We start from the raw sequence: 15,342 nt of genomic DNA, 5'->3' as shown, positions 1-15,342 counted from the left end.
CAGAGGGGTATCCTGGACAGAGGTAGGCACTATGAACCTGTATTTAACCAGGGAGTCACTCAGAGGGGTATCCTGGACAGAGGTAGGCACTATGAACCTGTATTTAACCAGGGAGTCACTCAGAGGGGTATCCTGGACAGAGGTAGGCACTATGAACCTTTATGAACCTGTATTTAACCAGGGAGTCACTCAGAGGGGTATCCTGGACAGAGGTAGGCACTATGAACCTGTATTTAACCAGGGAGTCACTCAGAGGGGTATCCTGGACAGAGGTAGGCACTATGAACCTGTATTTAACCAGGGAGTCACTCAGAGGGGTATCCTGGACAGAGGTAGGCACTATGAACCTGTATTTAACCAGGGAGTCACTCAGAGGGGTATCCTAGACAGAGGTAGGCACTATGAACCTTTATGAACCTGTATTTAACCAGGGAGTCACTCAGAGGGGTATCCTGGACAGAGGTAGGCACTATGAACCTGTACACAGTGTATTGTGTGTATTATAATGAATCAGTGTATTGTCTAGGTGTATTATAATGAATCGGTGTATTATAATGAATCAGTGTATTATAATGAATCGGTGTATTGTCTAGGTGTATTATAATGAATCGGTGTATTATAATGAATCGGTGTATTGTCTAGGTGTATTATAATGAATCAGTGTATTGTGTGTATTATAATGAATCGGTGTATTGTCTAGGTGTATTATAATGAATCGGTGTATTATAATGAGACGGTGTATTGTCTAGGTGTATTATAATGAATCAGTGTATTGTGTGTATTATAATGAATCGGTGTATTGTCTAGGTGTATTATAATGAATCGGTGTATTATAATGAATCGGTGTATTGTCTAGGTGTATTATAATGAATCGGTGTATTATAATGAATCGGTGTATTATAATGAATCGGTGTATTGTCTAGGTGTATTATAATGAATCGGTGTATTATAATGAATCGGTGTATTGTCTAGGTGTATTATAATGAATCAGTGTATTGTGTGTATTATAATGAATCGGTGTATTGTGTGTATTATAATGAATCGGTGTATTGTCTAGGTGTATTATAATGAATCGGTGTATTGTGTGTATTATAATGAATCAGTGTATTGTCTAGGTGTATTATAATGAATCAGTGTATTGTCTAGGTGTATTATAATGAATCAGTGTATTGTGTGTATTATAATGAATCGGTGTATTGTGTGTATTATAATGAATCAGTGTATTGTGTTCGGTGTATTATAATGAATCGGTGTATTGTGTTCGGTGTATTATAATGAATCGGTGTATTGTCTAGGTGTATTATAATGAATCAGTGTATTGTGTGTATTATAATGAATCGGTGTATTGTGTTCGGTGTATTATAATGAATCAGTGTATTGTGTTCGGTGTATTATAATGAATCGGTGTATTGTCTAGGTGTATTATAATGAATCAGTGTATTGTGTGTATTATAATGAATCGGTGTATTGTCTAGGTGTATTATAATGAATCAGTGTATTGTGTGTATTATAATGAATCGGTGTATTATAATGAATCGGTGTATTGTCTAGGTGTATTATTATGAATCAGTGTATTGTGTGTATTATAATGAATCGGTGTATTGTCTAGGTGTATTATAATGAATCAGTGTATTGTCTAGGTGTATTATACTGAATCGGTGTATTATAATGAATCGGTGTATTATAATGAATCAGTGTATTGTGTTAGGTGTATTATAATGAATCAGTGTATTGTGTTAGGTGTATTATAATGAATCGGTGTATTGTCTAGGTGTATTATAATGAATCGGTGTATTGTGTGTATTATAATGAATCGGTGTATTGTCTAGGTGTATTATAAGGGAACGGTGTATTGTGTGTATTATAATGAATCAGTGTATTGTCTAGGTGTATTATAATGAAACGATGTATTGTGTGTATTATAATGAATCAGTGTATTGTCTAGGTGTATTATAATGAATCGGTGTATTGTCTAGGTGTATTATAATGAATCAGTGTATTGTCTAGGTGTATTATAATGAATCAGTGTATTGTCTAGGTGTATTATAATGAATCGGTGTATTGTCTAGGTGTATTATAATGAATCAGTGTATTGTCTAGGTGTATTATAATGAATCGGTGTATTGTCTAGGTGTATTATAATGAATCGGTGTATTGTGTGTATTATAATGAATCGGTGTATTGTCTAGGTGTATTATAAGGGAACGGTGTATTGTGTGTATTATAATGAATCGGTGTATTGTCTAGGTGTATTATAATGAATCAGTGTATTGTGTGTATTATAATGAATCGGTGTATTGTCTAGGTGTATTATAATGAATCGGTGTATTGTCTAGGTGTATTATAATGAGACGGTGTATTGTCTAGGTGTATTATAATGAGACGGTGTATTGTCTAGGTGTATTATAATGAATCGGTGTATTGTCTAGGTGTATTATAATGAATCGGTGTATTGTCTAGGTGTATTATAATGAATCGGTGTATTGTCTAGGTGTATTATAATGAGACGGTGTATTGTCTAGGTGTATTATAATGAATCGGTGTATTGTCTAGGTGTATTATAATGAGACGGTGTATTGTCTAGGTGTATTATAATGAATCAGTGTATTGTGTCTATTATAATGGAACGGTGTATTGTCTAGGTGTATTATAATGAATCAGTGTATTGTGTTAGGTGTATTATAATGGAAAGGTGTATTGTGTTCGGTGTATTATAATGAATCGGTGTATTGTCTAGGTGTATTATAATGGAACAGTGTATTGTCTAGGTGTTCTCCATCATCAAGAGAGAGAAGCATCGTCAGACCTTCGGCCTGGAGCTGATCGCATCAGAGAACTTCACCTCCAGAGCTGTTCTAGAAGCCCTGGGCTCCTGTATGAACAACAAGTACTCAGAGGGGTATCCTGGACAGAGGTAGGCACTATGAACCTGTATGAACCTGTATTTAACCAGGGAGTCACTCAGAGGGGTATCCTGGACAGAGGTAGGCACTATGAACCTGTATGAACCTGTATTTAACCAGGGAGTCACTCAGAGGGGTATCCTGGACAGAGGTAGGCACTATAAACCTTTATGAACCTGTATTTAACCAGGGAGTCACTCAAGAGGGGTAACCTGGACAGAGGTAGGCACTATGAACCTTTATGAAGCTTTATGAACCTGTATTTATCCAGGGAGTCACTCAGAGGGGTATCCTGGACAGAGGTAGGCACTATGAAGTTATGAACCTGTATTTAACCAGGGAGTCACTCAGAGGGGTATCCTGGACAGAGGTAGGCACTATAAACCTTTATGAACCTGTATTTAACCAGGGAGTCACTCAGAGGGGTATCCTGGACAGAGGTAGGCACTATGAACCTTTATGAACCTGTATTTAACCAGGGAGTCACTCAGAGGGGTATCCTGGACAGAGGTAGGCACTATGAACCTGTATTTAACCAGGGAGTCACTCAGAGGGGTATCCTGGACAGAGGTAGGCACTATGAACCTGTATTTAACCAGGGAGTCACTCAGAGGGGTATCCTGGACAGAGGTAGGCACTATGAACCTTTATGAACCTGTATTTAACCAGGGAGTCACTCAGAGGGGTATCCTGGACAGAGGTAGGCACTATGAACCTGTATTTAACCAGGGAGTCACTCAGAGGGGTATCCTGGACAGAGGTAGGCACTATGAACCTGTATTTAACCAGGAGTCACTCAGAGGGGTATCCTGGACAGAGGTAGGCACTATGAACCTGTATTTAACCAGGGAGTCACTCAGAGGGGTATCCTGGACAGAGGTAGGCACTATGAACCTGTATTTAACCAGGGAGTCACTCAGAGGGGTAACCTGGACAGAGGTAGGCACTATGAACCTGTATTTAACCAGGGAGTCACTCAGAGGGGTATCCTGGACAGAGGTAGGCACTATGAACCTGTATTTAACCAGGGAGTCACTCAGAGGGGTATCCTGGACAGAGGTAGGCACTATAAACCTGTATTTAACCAGGGAGTCACTCAGAGGGTATCCTGGACAGAGGTAGGCACTATGAACCTGTATTTAACCAGGGAGTCACTCAGAGGGGTATCCTGGACAGAGGTAGGCACTATGAACCTGTATTTAACCAGGGAGTCACTCAGAGGGTATCCTGGACAGAGGTAGGCACTATGAACCTGTATTTAACCAGGGAGTCACTCAGAGGGGTAACCTGGACAGAGGTAGGCACTATGAACCTGTATTTAACCAGGAGTCACTCAGAGGGAGGAGACCTGGACAGAGGTAGGCACTATGAACCTGTATTTAACTTTAGGTGGTTAGTCACTCAGAGGGGTATCCTGGACAGAGGTAGGCACTATGAACCTGTTATTTAACCAGGAGTCACTCAGAGGGGTATCCTGGACAGAGGTAGGCACTATGAACCTGTATTTAACCAGGTGGTTAGTCACTCAGAGGGGTATCCTGGACAGAGGTAGGCACTATGAACCTGTATTTAACCAGGAGTCACTCAGAGGGTATCCTGGACAGAGGTAGGCACTATGAACCTTTATGAACCTGTATTTAACCAGGAGTCACTCAGAGGTATCCTGGGACAGAGGTAGGCACTATGAACCTGTATTTAACCAGGTGGTTGTGTGTCACTCAGAGGGGTATCCTGGACAGAGGTGGTTAGGCACTATGAACCTGTATTTAACCAGGGAGTCACTCAGAGGGGTATCCTGGACAGAGGTAGGCACTATGAACCTGTATTTAACCAGGGAGTCACTCAGAGGGGTATCCTAGACAGAGGTAGGCACTATGAACCTTTATGAACCTGTATTTAACCAGGGAGTCACTCAGAGGGGTATCCTGGACAGAGGTAGGCACTATGAACCTGTATTTAACCAGGGAGTCACTCAGAGGGGTATCCTGGACAGAGGTAGGCACTATGAACCTGTATTTAACCAGGTTAGAGTCACTCAGAGGGGTATCCTGGACAGAGGTAGGCACTATGAACCTGTGGTTTAACCTAGGAGTCACTCAGAGGGGTATCCTGGACAGAGGTAGGCACTATAAACCTGTATTTAACCAGGGAGTCACTCAGAGGGGTATCCTGGACAGAGGTAGGCACTATGAACCTGTATTTAACCAGGGAGTCACTCAGAGGGGTATCCTGGACAGAGGTAGGCACTATGAACCTGTATTTAACCAGGGAGTCACTCAGAGGGGTATCCTGGACAGAGGTAGGCACTATGAACCTGTATTTAACCAGGGAGTCACTCAGAGGGGTAACCTGGACAGAGGTAGGCACTATGAACCTGTATTTAACCAGGAGTCACTCAGAGGGGTAACCTGGACAGAGGTAGGCACTATGAACCTGTATTTAACCAGGAGTCACTCAGAGGGGTATCCTGGACAGAGGTAGGCACTATGAACCTGTATTTAACCAGGAGTCACTCAGAGGGGTATCCTGGACAGAGGTAGGCACTATGAACCTGTATTTAACCAGGAGTCACTCAGAGGGTATCCTGGACAGAGGTAGGCACTATGAACCTGTATTTAACCAGGGAGTCACTCAGAGGGGTATCCTGGACAGAGGTAGGCACTATGAACCTGTATTTAACCAGGAGTCACTCAGAGGGGTATCCTGGACAGAGGTAGCACTATGAACCTGTATTTAACCAGGGAGTCACTCAGAGGGGTATCCTGGACAGAGGTAGGCACTATGAACCTGTATTTAACCAGGGAGTCACTCAGAGGGGTATCCTGGACAGAGGTAGGCACTATGAACCTGTATTTAACCAGGGAGTCACTCAGAGGGGTATCCTGGACAGAGGTAGGCACTATGAACCTGTATTTAACCAGGGAGTCACTATATCTATATATCTAACTGGGAGGAGACTATATGGCTTTAGGTGGTTAGAGTATAGACTATATGGCTTTAGGTGGTTAGAGTATAGACTATATGGCTTTAGGTGGTTAGAGTATAGACTATATGGCTTTAGGTGGTTAGAGTATAGACTATATGGCTTTAGGTGGTTAGAGTATAGACTATATGGCTTTAGTCAGGTGGTTAGAGTATAGACTATATGGCTTTAGGTGGTTAGAGTATAGACTATATGGCTTTAGTCAGGTGGTTAGAGTATAGACTATATGGCTTTAGTCAGGTGGTTAGAGTATAGACTATATGGCTTTAGGTGGTTAGAGTATAGACTATATGGCTTTAGGTGGTTAGAGTATAGACTATATGGCTTTAGGTGGTTAGAGTATAGACTATATGGCTTTAGGTGGTTAGAGTATAGACTATATGGCTTTAGTCAGGTGGTTAGAGTATAGACTATATGGCTTTAGGTGGTTAGAGTATAGACTATATGGCTTTAGTCAGGTGGTTAGAGTATAGACTATATGGCTTTAGGTGGTTAGAGTATAGACTATATGGCTTTAGTCAGGTGGTTAGAGTATAGACTATATGGCTTTAGTCAGGTGGTTAGAGTATAGACTATATGGCTTTAGGTGGTTAGAGTATAGACTATATGGCTTTAGGTGGTTAGAGTATAGACTATATGGCTTTAGGTGGTTAGAGTATAGACTATATGGCTTTAGGTGGTTAGAGTATAGACTATATGGCTTTAGTCAGGTGGTTAGAGTATAGACTATATGGCTTTAGGTGGTTAGAGTATAGACTATATGGCTTTAGGTGGTTAGAGTATAGACTATATGGCTTTAGTCAGGTGGTTAGAGTATAGACTATATGGCTTTAGTCAGGTGGTTAGAGTATAGACTATATGGCTTTAGGTGGTTAGAGTATAGACTATATGGCTTTAGGTGGTTAGAGTATAGACTATATGGCTTTAGGTGGTTAGAGTATAGACTATATGGCTTTAGGTGGTTAGAGTATAGACTATATGGCTTTAGTCAGGTGGTTAGAGTATAGACTATATGGCTTTAGGTGGTTAGAGTATAGACTATATGGCTTTAGTCAGGTGGTTAGAGTATAGACTATATGGCTTTAGTCAGGTGGTTAGAGTATAGACTATATGGCTTTAGTCAGGTGGTTAGAGTATAGACTATATGGCTTTAGGTGGTTAGAGTATAGACTATATGGCTTTAGGTGGTTAGAGTATAGACTATATGGCTTTAGTCAGGTGGTTAGAGTATAGACTATATGGCATTAGGTGGTTAGAGTATAGACTATATGGCTTTAGGTGGTTAGAGTATAGACTATATGGCTTTAGGTGGTTAGAGTATAGACTATATGGCTTTAGGTGGTTAGAGTATAGACTATATGATCTCCAGGGTTATCTATCCCTGAGAGAATGGTGGAGACCAGAGAGATCTCCAGGGTTATCTAATGGGTTTGGTTGTGGAGACCAGAGATCTCAACAATATGTTGTGTGTGTGTGTGTGTCTGTGTGTGTGTGTGTGTCTGTGTGTGTGTGTCTGTGTCTGTGTGTGTGTGTGTGTGTGTGTGTGTGTGTGTGTGTGTGTAGGTACTACGGCGGTACAGAACATGTTGACGAGTTGGAGCGTCTGTGTCAGAGGAGAGCTCTGGAGGCCTACGGACTGGAGGCTGACACGTGGGGAGTTAACGTACAGCCATACTCAGGTAGTACCCCCCACTACACAGAGACACATACTCAGGTAGTACCCCCCACTACACTAGAGACACATACTCAGGTAGTACCCCCCACTACACAGAGACACATACTCAGGTAGTACCCCCACTACACAGAGACACATACTCAGGTAGTACCCCCCACACTACACAGAGACACATACTCAGGTAGTACCCCCCACTACACAGAGACACACACTCAGGTACTCAGGTACCCCCCACTACACAGAGAGCAGGGTCTAACTAGGTGTAACCCATCCCAGTACAGCTCTGTAGGGTCTAACTAGGTGGAGGTGTAACCAGGCCATCCCAGTACAGCTCTGTAGGGTCTAACTAGGTGTAACCAGGCCATCCCAGTACAGCTCTGTAGGGTCTAACTAGGTGTGTAACCAGGCCATCCCAGTACAGCTCTGTAGGGTCTAACTAGGTGGTGGTCTGTAACTAGGTGTAACCAGGCCATCCCAGTACAGCTCTGTAGGGTCTAACTAGGTGGAGGTGTAACCAGGCCATCCCAGTACAGCACTGTAGGGTCTAACTAGGTGTAACCAGGCCATCCCAGTACAGCTCTGTAGGGTCTAACTAGGTGTAACCAGGCCATCCCAGTACAGCTCTGTAGGGTCTAACTAGGTGTAACCAGGCCATCCCAGTACAGCTCTGTAGGGTCTAACTAGGTGGAGGTGTAACCAGGCCATCCCAGTACAGCTCTATAGGGTCTAACTAGGTGGAGGTGTAACCAGGCCATCCCAGTACAGCTCTGTAGGGTCTAACTAGGTGGAGGTGTAACCAGGCCATCCCAGTACAGCTCTGTAGGGTCTAACTAGGTGGAGGTGTAACCAGGCCATCCCAGTACAGCTCTGTAGGGTCTAACTAGGTGGAGGTGTAACCAGGCCATCCCAGTACAGCACTGTAGGGTCTAACTAGGTGTAACCAGGCCATCCCAGTACAGCTCTGTAGGGTCTAACTAGGTGGAGGTGTAACCAGGCCATCCCAGTACAGCTCTGTAGGGTCTAACTAGGTGGAGGTGTAACCAGGCCATCCCAGTACAGCTCTGTAGGGTCTAACTAGGTGGAGGCTCTGTAGGGTGTAACCAGGCCATCCCAGTACAGCTCTGTAGGGTCTAACTAGGTGTAACCAGGCCATCCCAGTACAGCTCTGTAGGGTCTAACTAGGTGGAGGTGTAACCAGGCTATCCCAGTACAGCTCTGTAGGGTCTATCTAGGTGTAACCAGGCCATCCCAGTACAGCTCTGTAGGGTCTAACTAGGTGGAGGTGTAACCAGGCCATCCCAGTACAGGTCTGTAGGGTCTAACTAGGTGGAGGTGTAACCAGGCCATCCCAGTACAGCTCTGTAGGGTCTAACTAGGTGTAACCAGACCATCCCAGTACAGGTCTGTAGGGTCTAACTAGGTGGAGGTGTAACCAGGCCATCCCAGTACAGCTCTGTAGGGTCTAACTAGGTGGAGGTGTAACCAGGCCATCCCAGTACAGCTCTGCAGGGTCTAACTAGGTGTAACCAGGCCATCCCAGTACAGCTCTGTAGGGTCTAACTAGGTGTAACCAGGCCATCCCAGTACAGCTCTGTAGGGTCTAACTAGGTGTAACCAGGCCATCCCAGTACAGCTCTGTAGGGTCTAACTAGGTGTAACCAGACCATCCCAGTACAGCGCTGTAGGGTCTAACTAGGTGTAACCAGGCCATCCCAGTACAGCTCTGTAGGGTCTAACTAGGTGTAACCAGGCCATCCCAGTACAGCTCTGTAGGGTCTAACTAGGTGGAGGTGTAACCAGGCCATCCCAGTACAGCTCTGTAGGGTCTAACTAGGTGTAACCAGGCCATCCCAGTACAGCTCTATAGGGTCTAACTAGGTGGAGGTGTAACCAGGCCATCCCAGTACAGCTCTGTAGGGTCTAACTAGGTGGAGGTGTAACCAGGCCATCCCAGTACAGCTCTGTAGGGTCTAACTAGGTGGAGGTGTAACCAGGCCATCCCAGTACAGCTCTGCAGGGTCTAACTAGGTGTAACCAGGCCATCCCAGTACAGCTCTGTAGGGTCTAACTAGGTGTAACCAGGCCATCCCAGTACAGCTCTGTAGGGTCTAACTAGGTGGAGGTGTAACCATGCCATCCCAGTACAGCTCTGCAGGGTCTAACTAGGTGTAACCAGGCCATCCCAGTACAGCTCTGTAGGGTCTAACTAGGTGTAACCAGGCCATCCCAGTACAGCTCTGTAGGGTCTAACTAGGTGGAGGTGTAACCAGGCCATCCCAGTACAGCACTGTAGGGTCTAACTAGGTGTAACCAGGCCATCCCAGTACAGCTCTGTAGGGTCTAACTAGGTGTAACCAGGCCATCCCAGTACAGCTCTGTAGGGTCTAACTAGGTGTAACCAGGCCATCCCAGTACAGCGCTGTAGGGTCTAACTAGGTGGAGGTGTAACCAGGCCATCCCAGTACAGCTCTGTAGGGTCTAACTAGGTGTAACCAGGCCATCCCAGTATAGCCCTGTAGGGTCTAACTAGGTGGAGGTGTAACCAGGCCATCCCAGTACAGCTCTATAGGGTCTAACTAGGTGGAGGTGTAACCAGGCCATCCCAGTACAGCACTGTAGGGTCTAACTAGGTGTAACCAGGCCATCCCAGTACAGCTCTGTAGGGTCTAACTAGGTGTAACCAGGCCATCCCAGTACAGCTCTGTAGGGTCTAACTAGGTGGTGGTGTAACCAGGCCATCCCAGTACAGCTCTGTAGGGTCTAACTAGGTGGAGGTGTAACCAGGCCATCCCAGTACAGCTCTGTAGGGTCTAACTAGGTGTAACCAGGCCATCCCAGTACAGCTCTGTAGGGTCTAACTAGGTGTAACCAGGCCATCCCAGTACAGCTCTGTAGGGTCTAACTAGGTGTAATCAGGCCATCCCAGTACAGCTCTGTAGGGTCTAACTAGACGATGTGTTCGTAGGCTCCCCTGCTAACTTCGCTGTAGGGTCTAACTAGACGATGTGTTCGTAGGCTCCCCTGCTAACTTCGCTGTGTAGGGTCTAACTAGACGATGTGTTCGTAGGCTCCCCTGCTAACTTCGCTGTGTAGGGTCTAACTAGACGATGTGTTCGTAGGCTCCCCTGCTAACTTCGCTGTGTGGGGTCTAACTAGACGATGTGTTCGTAGGCTCCCCTGCTAACTTCGCTGTGTAGGGTCTAACTAGACGATGTGTTCGTAGGCTCCCCTGCTAACTTCGCTGTGTAGGGTCTAACTAGACGATGTGTTCGTAGGCTCCCTGCTAACTTCGCTGTGTAGGGTCTAACTAGACGATGTGTTCGTAGGCTCCCCTGCTAACTTCGCTGTGTAGGGTCTAACTAGACGATGTGTTCGTAGGCTCCCCTGCTAACTTCGCTGTGTAGGGTCTAACTAGACGATGTGTTCGTAGGCTCCCCTGCTAACTTCGCTGTGTAGGGTCTAACTAGACGATGTGTTCGTAGGCTCCCCTGCTAACTTCGCTTTAGGGTCTAACTAGACGATGTGTTCGTAGGCTCCCCTGCTAACTTCGCTGTGTAGGGTCTAACTAGACGATGTGTTCGTAGGCTCCCCTGCTAACTTCGCTGTAGGGTCTAACTAGACGATGTGTTCGTAGGCTCCCCTGCTAACTTCGCTGTGTGGGGTCTAACTAGACGATGTGTTCGTAGGCTCCCCTGCTAACTTCGCTGTGTGGGGTCTAACTAGACGATGTGTTCGTAGGCTCCCCTGCTAACTTCGCTGTGTAGGGTCTAACTAGACGATGTGTTCGTAGGCTCCCCTGCTAACTTCGCTGTGTAGGGTCTAACTAGACGATGTGTCCGTAGGCTCCCCTGCTAACTTCGCTGTGTAGGGTCTAACTAGACGATGTGTTCGTAGGCTCCCCTGCTAACTTCGCTGTGTAGGGTCTAACTAGACGATGTGTTCGTAGGCTCCCCTGCTAACTTCGCTGTGTAGGGTCTAACTAGACGATGTGTTCGTAGGCTCCCCTGCTAACTTCGCTGTGTAGGGTCTAACTAGACGATGTGTTCGTAGGCTCCCCTGCTAACTTCGCTGTAGGGTCTAACTAGACGATGTGTTATTAGGCTCCCCCTGCTAACTTCGCTGTAGGGTCTAACTAGACGATGTGTTCGTAGGCTCCCTGCTAACTTCGCTGTGTAGGGTCTAACTAGACGATGTGTTCGTAGGCTCCCTGCTAACTTCGCTGTGTAGGGTCTAACTAGACGATGTGTTCGTGGCTCCCCTGCTAACTTCGCTGTGTAGGGTCTAACTAGACGATGTGTTCGTAGGCTCCCCTGCTAACTTCGCTGTGTAGGGTCTAACTAGACGATGTGTTCGTAGGCTCCCCTGCTAACTTCGCTGTGTAGGGTCTAACTAGACGATGTGTTCGTAGGCTCCCCTGCTAACTTCGCTGTGTAGGGTCTAACTAGACGATGTGTTCGTAGGCTCCCCTGCTAACTTCGCTGTGTAGGGTCTAACTAGACGATGTGTTCGTAGGCTCCCCTGCTAACTTCGCTGTGTACACGGCGATCGTGGAGCCTCACGGGAGGATCATGGGTCTGGACCTCCCCGATGGAGGTCACCTGACGCACGGCTTCATGACGGACAAGAAGAAGATCTCTGCCACATCCATCTTCTTTGAGTCCATGCCCTACAAGGTAAACAACAACACATCCATCTTCTTTGAGTCCATGCCCTACAAGGTAAACAACAACAACAGGAGGATGAGCCGGGGCATAGAGAGAGGAGCATAGAGGAGCATAGAGAGGAGCACAGAGAGGAGCACAGAGAGGAGCATAGAGAGAGGAGCACAGAGAGAGGAGCACAGAGAGAGGAGCACAGAGAGAGGAGCATAGAGAGAGGAGCACAGAGAGAGGGGCACAGAGAGAGGGGCACAGAGAGAGGGGCACAGAGAGAGGGGCACAGAGAGAGGAGCACAGAGAGAGGAGCATAGAGAGAGGAGCCGGGGCACAGAGAGAGCAGAGAGAGGAGCACAGAGAGAGGAGCATAGAGAGGAGCATAGAGAGGAGCATAGAGAGGGGGCACAGAGAGAGGAGCACAGAGAGGAGCATAGAGAGGAGCACAGAGAGAGGAGCACAGAGAGAGGAGCACAGAGAGGAGCACAGAGAGGAGCACAGAGAGGAGCACAGAGAGAGGAGCACAGAGAGGAGCACACAGAGAGGAGCACAGAGAGGAGCACAGAGAGGGAGCACAGAGAGGGGCACAGAGAGAGGGGCACAGAGAGGAGCACAGAGCACAGAGAGGAGCACAGAGAGAGGGCACAGAGAGGAGCACAGAGAGAGGAGCACAGAGAGGAGCACAGAGAGGAGCATAGAGAGAGAGCATAGAGAGCATAGAGGAGCACAGAGAGGGGCACAGAGAGGCACAGAGAGGGGCATAGAGAGAGAGGAGCACAGAGAGAGGAGCACAGAGAGGAGCACAGAGAGAGGAGCATAGAGAGGAGCACAGAGGGAGCACAGAGAGAGAGCATAGAGGGGGCACAGAGAGAGGAGCACAGAGAGGGCACAGAGAGAGGAGCACAGAGAGGGCACAGAGAGAGGAGCACAGAGAGGGAGCACAGAGAGGGAGCATAGAGAGAGAGGAGCATAGAGAGGAGCATAGAGAGAGGAGCACAGAGAGAGGGCACAGAGAGAGGAGCACAGAGAGAGGGCATAGAGAGAGGAGCACAGAGAGGAGCACAGAGAGAGGAGCATAGAGAGAGGGAGCACAGAGAGGAGCACAGAGAGGGGCATAGAGAGGAGCATAGAGAGCACAGAGAGGAGCACAGAGAGAGGGAGCATAGAGAGAGAGCATAGAGGAGCACAGAGAGGGAGCATAGAGAGGGGCACAGAGAGAGGGGCATAGAGAGAGGAGCATAGAGAGGAGCATAGAGAGGAGCATAGAGAGGAGCACAGAGAGAGGGAGCACAGAGAGAGGGGCACAGAGAGGGGAGCATAGAGAGAGGAGCACAGAGAGGGAGCATAGAGAGGAGCATAGAGAGGGAGCATAGAGGAGCATAGAGAGGAGCACAGAGAGGGAGCATAGAGAGAGAGGAGCATAGAGAGAGGAGCATAGAGAGAGGAGCATAGAGAGGGAGCATAGAGAGGAGCATAGAGAGGAGCATAGAGGGAGCATAGAGAGGAGCACAGAGAGGGGAGCACAGAGAGGGGAGCACAGAGAGGAGCATAGAGAGGAGCACAGAGAGGAGCACAGAGAGAGGGAGCATAGAGAGGGCACAGAGAGAGGGGCACAGAGAGAGGAGCACAGAGAGCACAGAGGAGCACAGAGAGGGAGCATAGAGAGGAGCACAGAGAGAGGGCACAGAGAGAGGAGCACAGAGAGGAGCACAGAGAGAGGGAGTATAGAGAGGAGCATAGAGAGAGGAGCATAGAGAGAGGAGCATAGAGAGAGGAGCACAGAGGAGCACAGAGAGAGGAGCATAGAGAGAGGGGCACAGAGAGAGGAGCCTAGAGAGAGGAGCACAGAGAGAGGAGCACAGAGAGAGGAGTATAGAGAGAGGAGCACAGAGAGAGAGGAGCATAGAGAGAGGGGCATAGAGAGAGGAGCATAGAGAGAGGAGCACAGAGAGAGGAGTATAGAGAGAGGAGCACAGAGAGAGAGGAGCATAGAGAGAGGGGCATAGAGAGAGGAGCATAGAGAGAGGAGCATAGAGAGAGGAGCATAGAGAGAGGAGCACAGAGAGAGAGGAGCACAGAGAGAGGAGCATAGAGAGGAGCATAGAGAGAGGAGCATAGAGAGGGGCACAGAGAGAGGGGCACAGAGAGGGCACAGAGGAGGGGCACAGAGAGGAGCATAGAGAGGGGCACAGAGAGGGGCACAGAGAGAGAGGAGCATAGAGAGAGGAGCATAGAGAGGGGCACAGAGAGGGGGCACAGAGAGGGGCACAGAGAGAGGAGCACAGAGAGGGGAGCATAGAGAGGCATAGAGAGAGGGGCATAGAGAGAGGAGCATAGAGAGAGGGGCATAGAGAGAGGAGCACAGAGAGGGAGCATAGAGAGGAGCATAGAGAGGGAGCATAGAGAGAGCATAGAGAGAGGAGCACAGAGGGAGCACAGAGAGAGGAGCATAGAGAGAGGAGCATAGAGAGAGCACAGAGAGAGGAGCATAGAGAGAGGAGCATAGAGAGAGGGGCATAGAGAGAGAGCACAGAGAGGAGCATAGAGAGGGAGCATAGAGAGGAGCACAGAGGAGCACAGAGAGGAGCATAGAGAGGAGCATAGAGAGAGGAGCACAGAGAGAGGGGCACAGAGAGGGCATAGAGAGGAGCACAGAGAGGAGCACATAGAGAGAGGAGCATAGAGAGAGGAGCTGGGGCATAGAGAGGCATAGAGAGGAGCTGGGGCATAGAGGAGCATAGAGAGGGAGCATAGAGAGGAGCATAGAGAGGAGCATAGAGAGAGAGGAGCATAGAGAGGGGGAGCATAGAGAGAGGAGCATAGAGAGAGGAGCATAGAGAGAGGAGCATAGAGAGGAGCACAGAGAGAGGAGCATAGAGAGGAGGAGCATAGAGAGGGAGCACAGAGAGGAGCATAGAGAGAGATAGAGAGCATAGAGAGAGGAGTATATAGAGAGGGGCATAGAGAGGAGCATAGAGAGGAGCACAGAGAGGAGGCACAGAGGGGCACAGAAGGGGCATAGAGAGAGGCATAGAGAGAGCAGGAGCATAGAGAGAGAGGAGCATAGAGAGAGGGGCACAGAGAGGGGAGCATAGAGAGGAGGAGCATAGAGAGAGGAGCACAGAGAGG

At 47.6% G+C, this 15,342-nt stretch overlaps 1 protein-coding gene across 1 annotated transcript in view; it reads left to right on the top strand.

The window, feature by feature from the left end:
• LOC135564919 (serine hydroxymethyltransferase, cytosolic-like) overlaps positions 1-12,330 on the top strand; it is a 66,038-nt gene extending 53,708 nt beyond the window's left edge. The window contains exons 3-5 of the mRNA XM_065011004.1: positions 2,769-2,914; positions 7,450-7,565; positions 12,074-12,330. Of these exons, the coding sequence (XP_064867076.1) occupies positions 2,769-2,914; positions 7,450-7,565; positions 12,074-12,330 (519 nt within the window). The remainder of the gene's footprint in view (positions 1-2,768; positions 2,915-7,449; positions 7,566-12,073) is intronic.
• The last annotated feature ends 3,012 nt before the right edge of the window (positions 12,331-15,342 follow it).

The sequence above is a fragment of the Oncorhynchus nerka genome, linkage group LG26 (assembly GCF_034236695.1).
Source record: "Oncorhynchus nerka isolate Pitt River linkage group LG26, Oner_Uvic_2.0, whole genome shotgun sequence".
Lineage (NCBI taxonomy): Eukaryota > Metazoa > Chordata > Actinopteri > Salmoniformes > Salmonidae > Oncorhynchus > Oncorhynchus nerka.
This window is presented reverse-complemented; position numbering and strand designations above follow the sequence as displayed.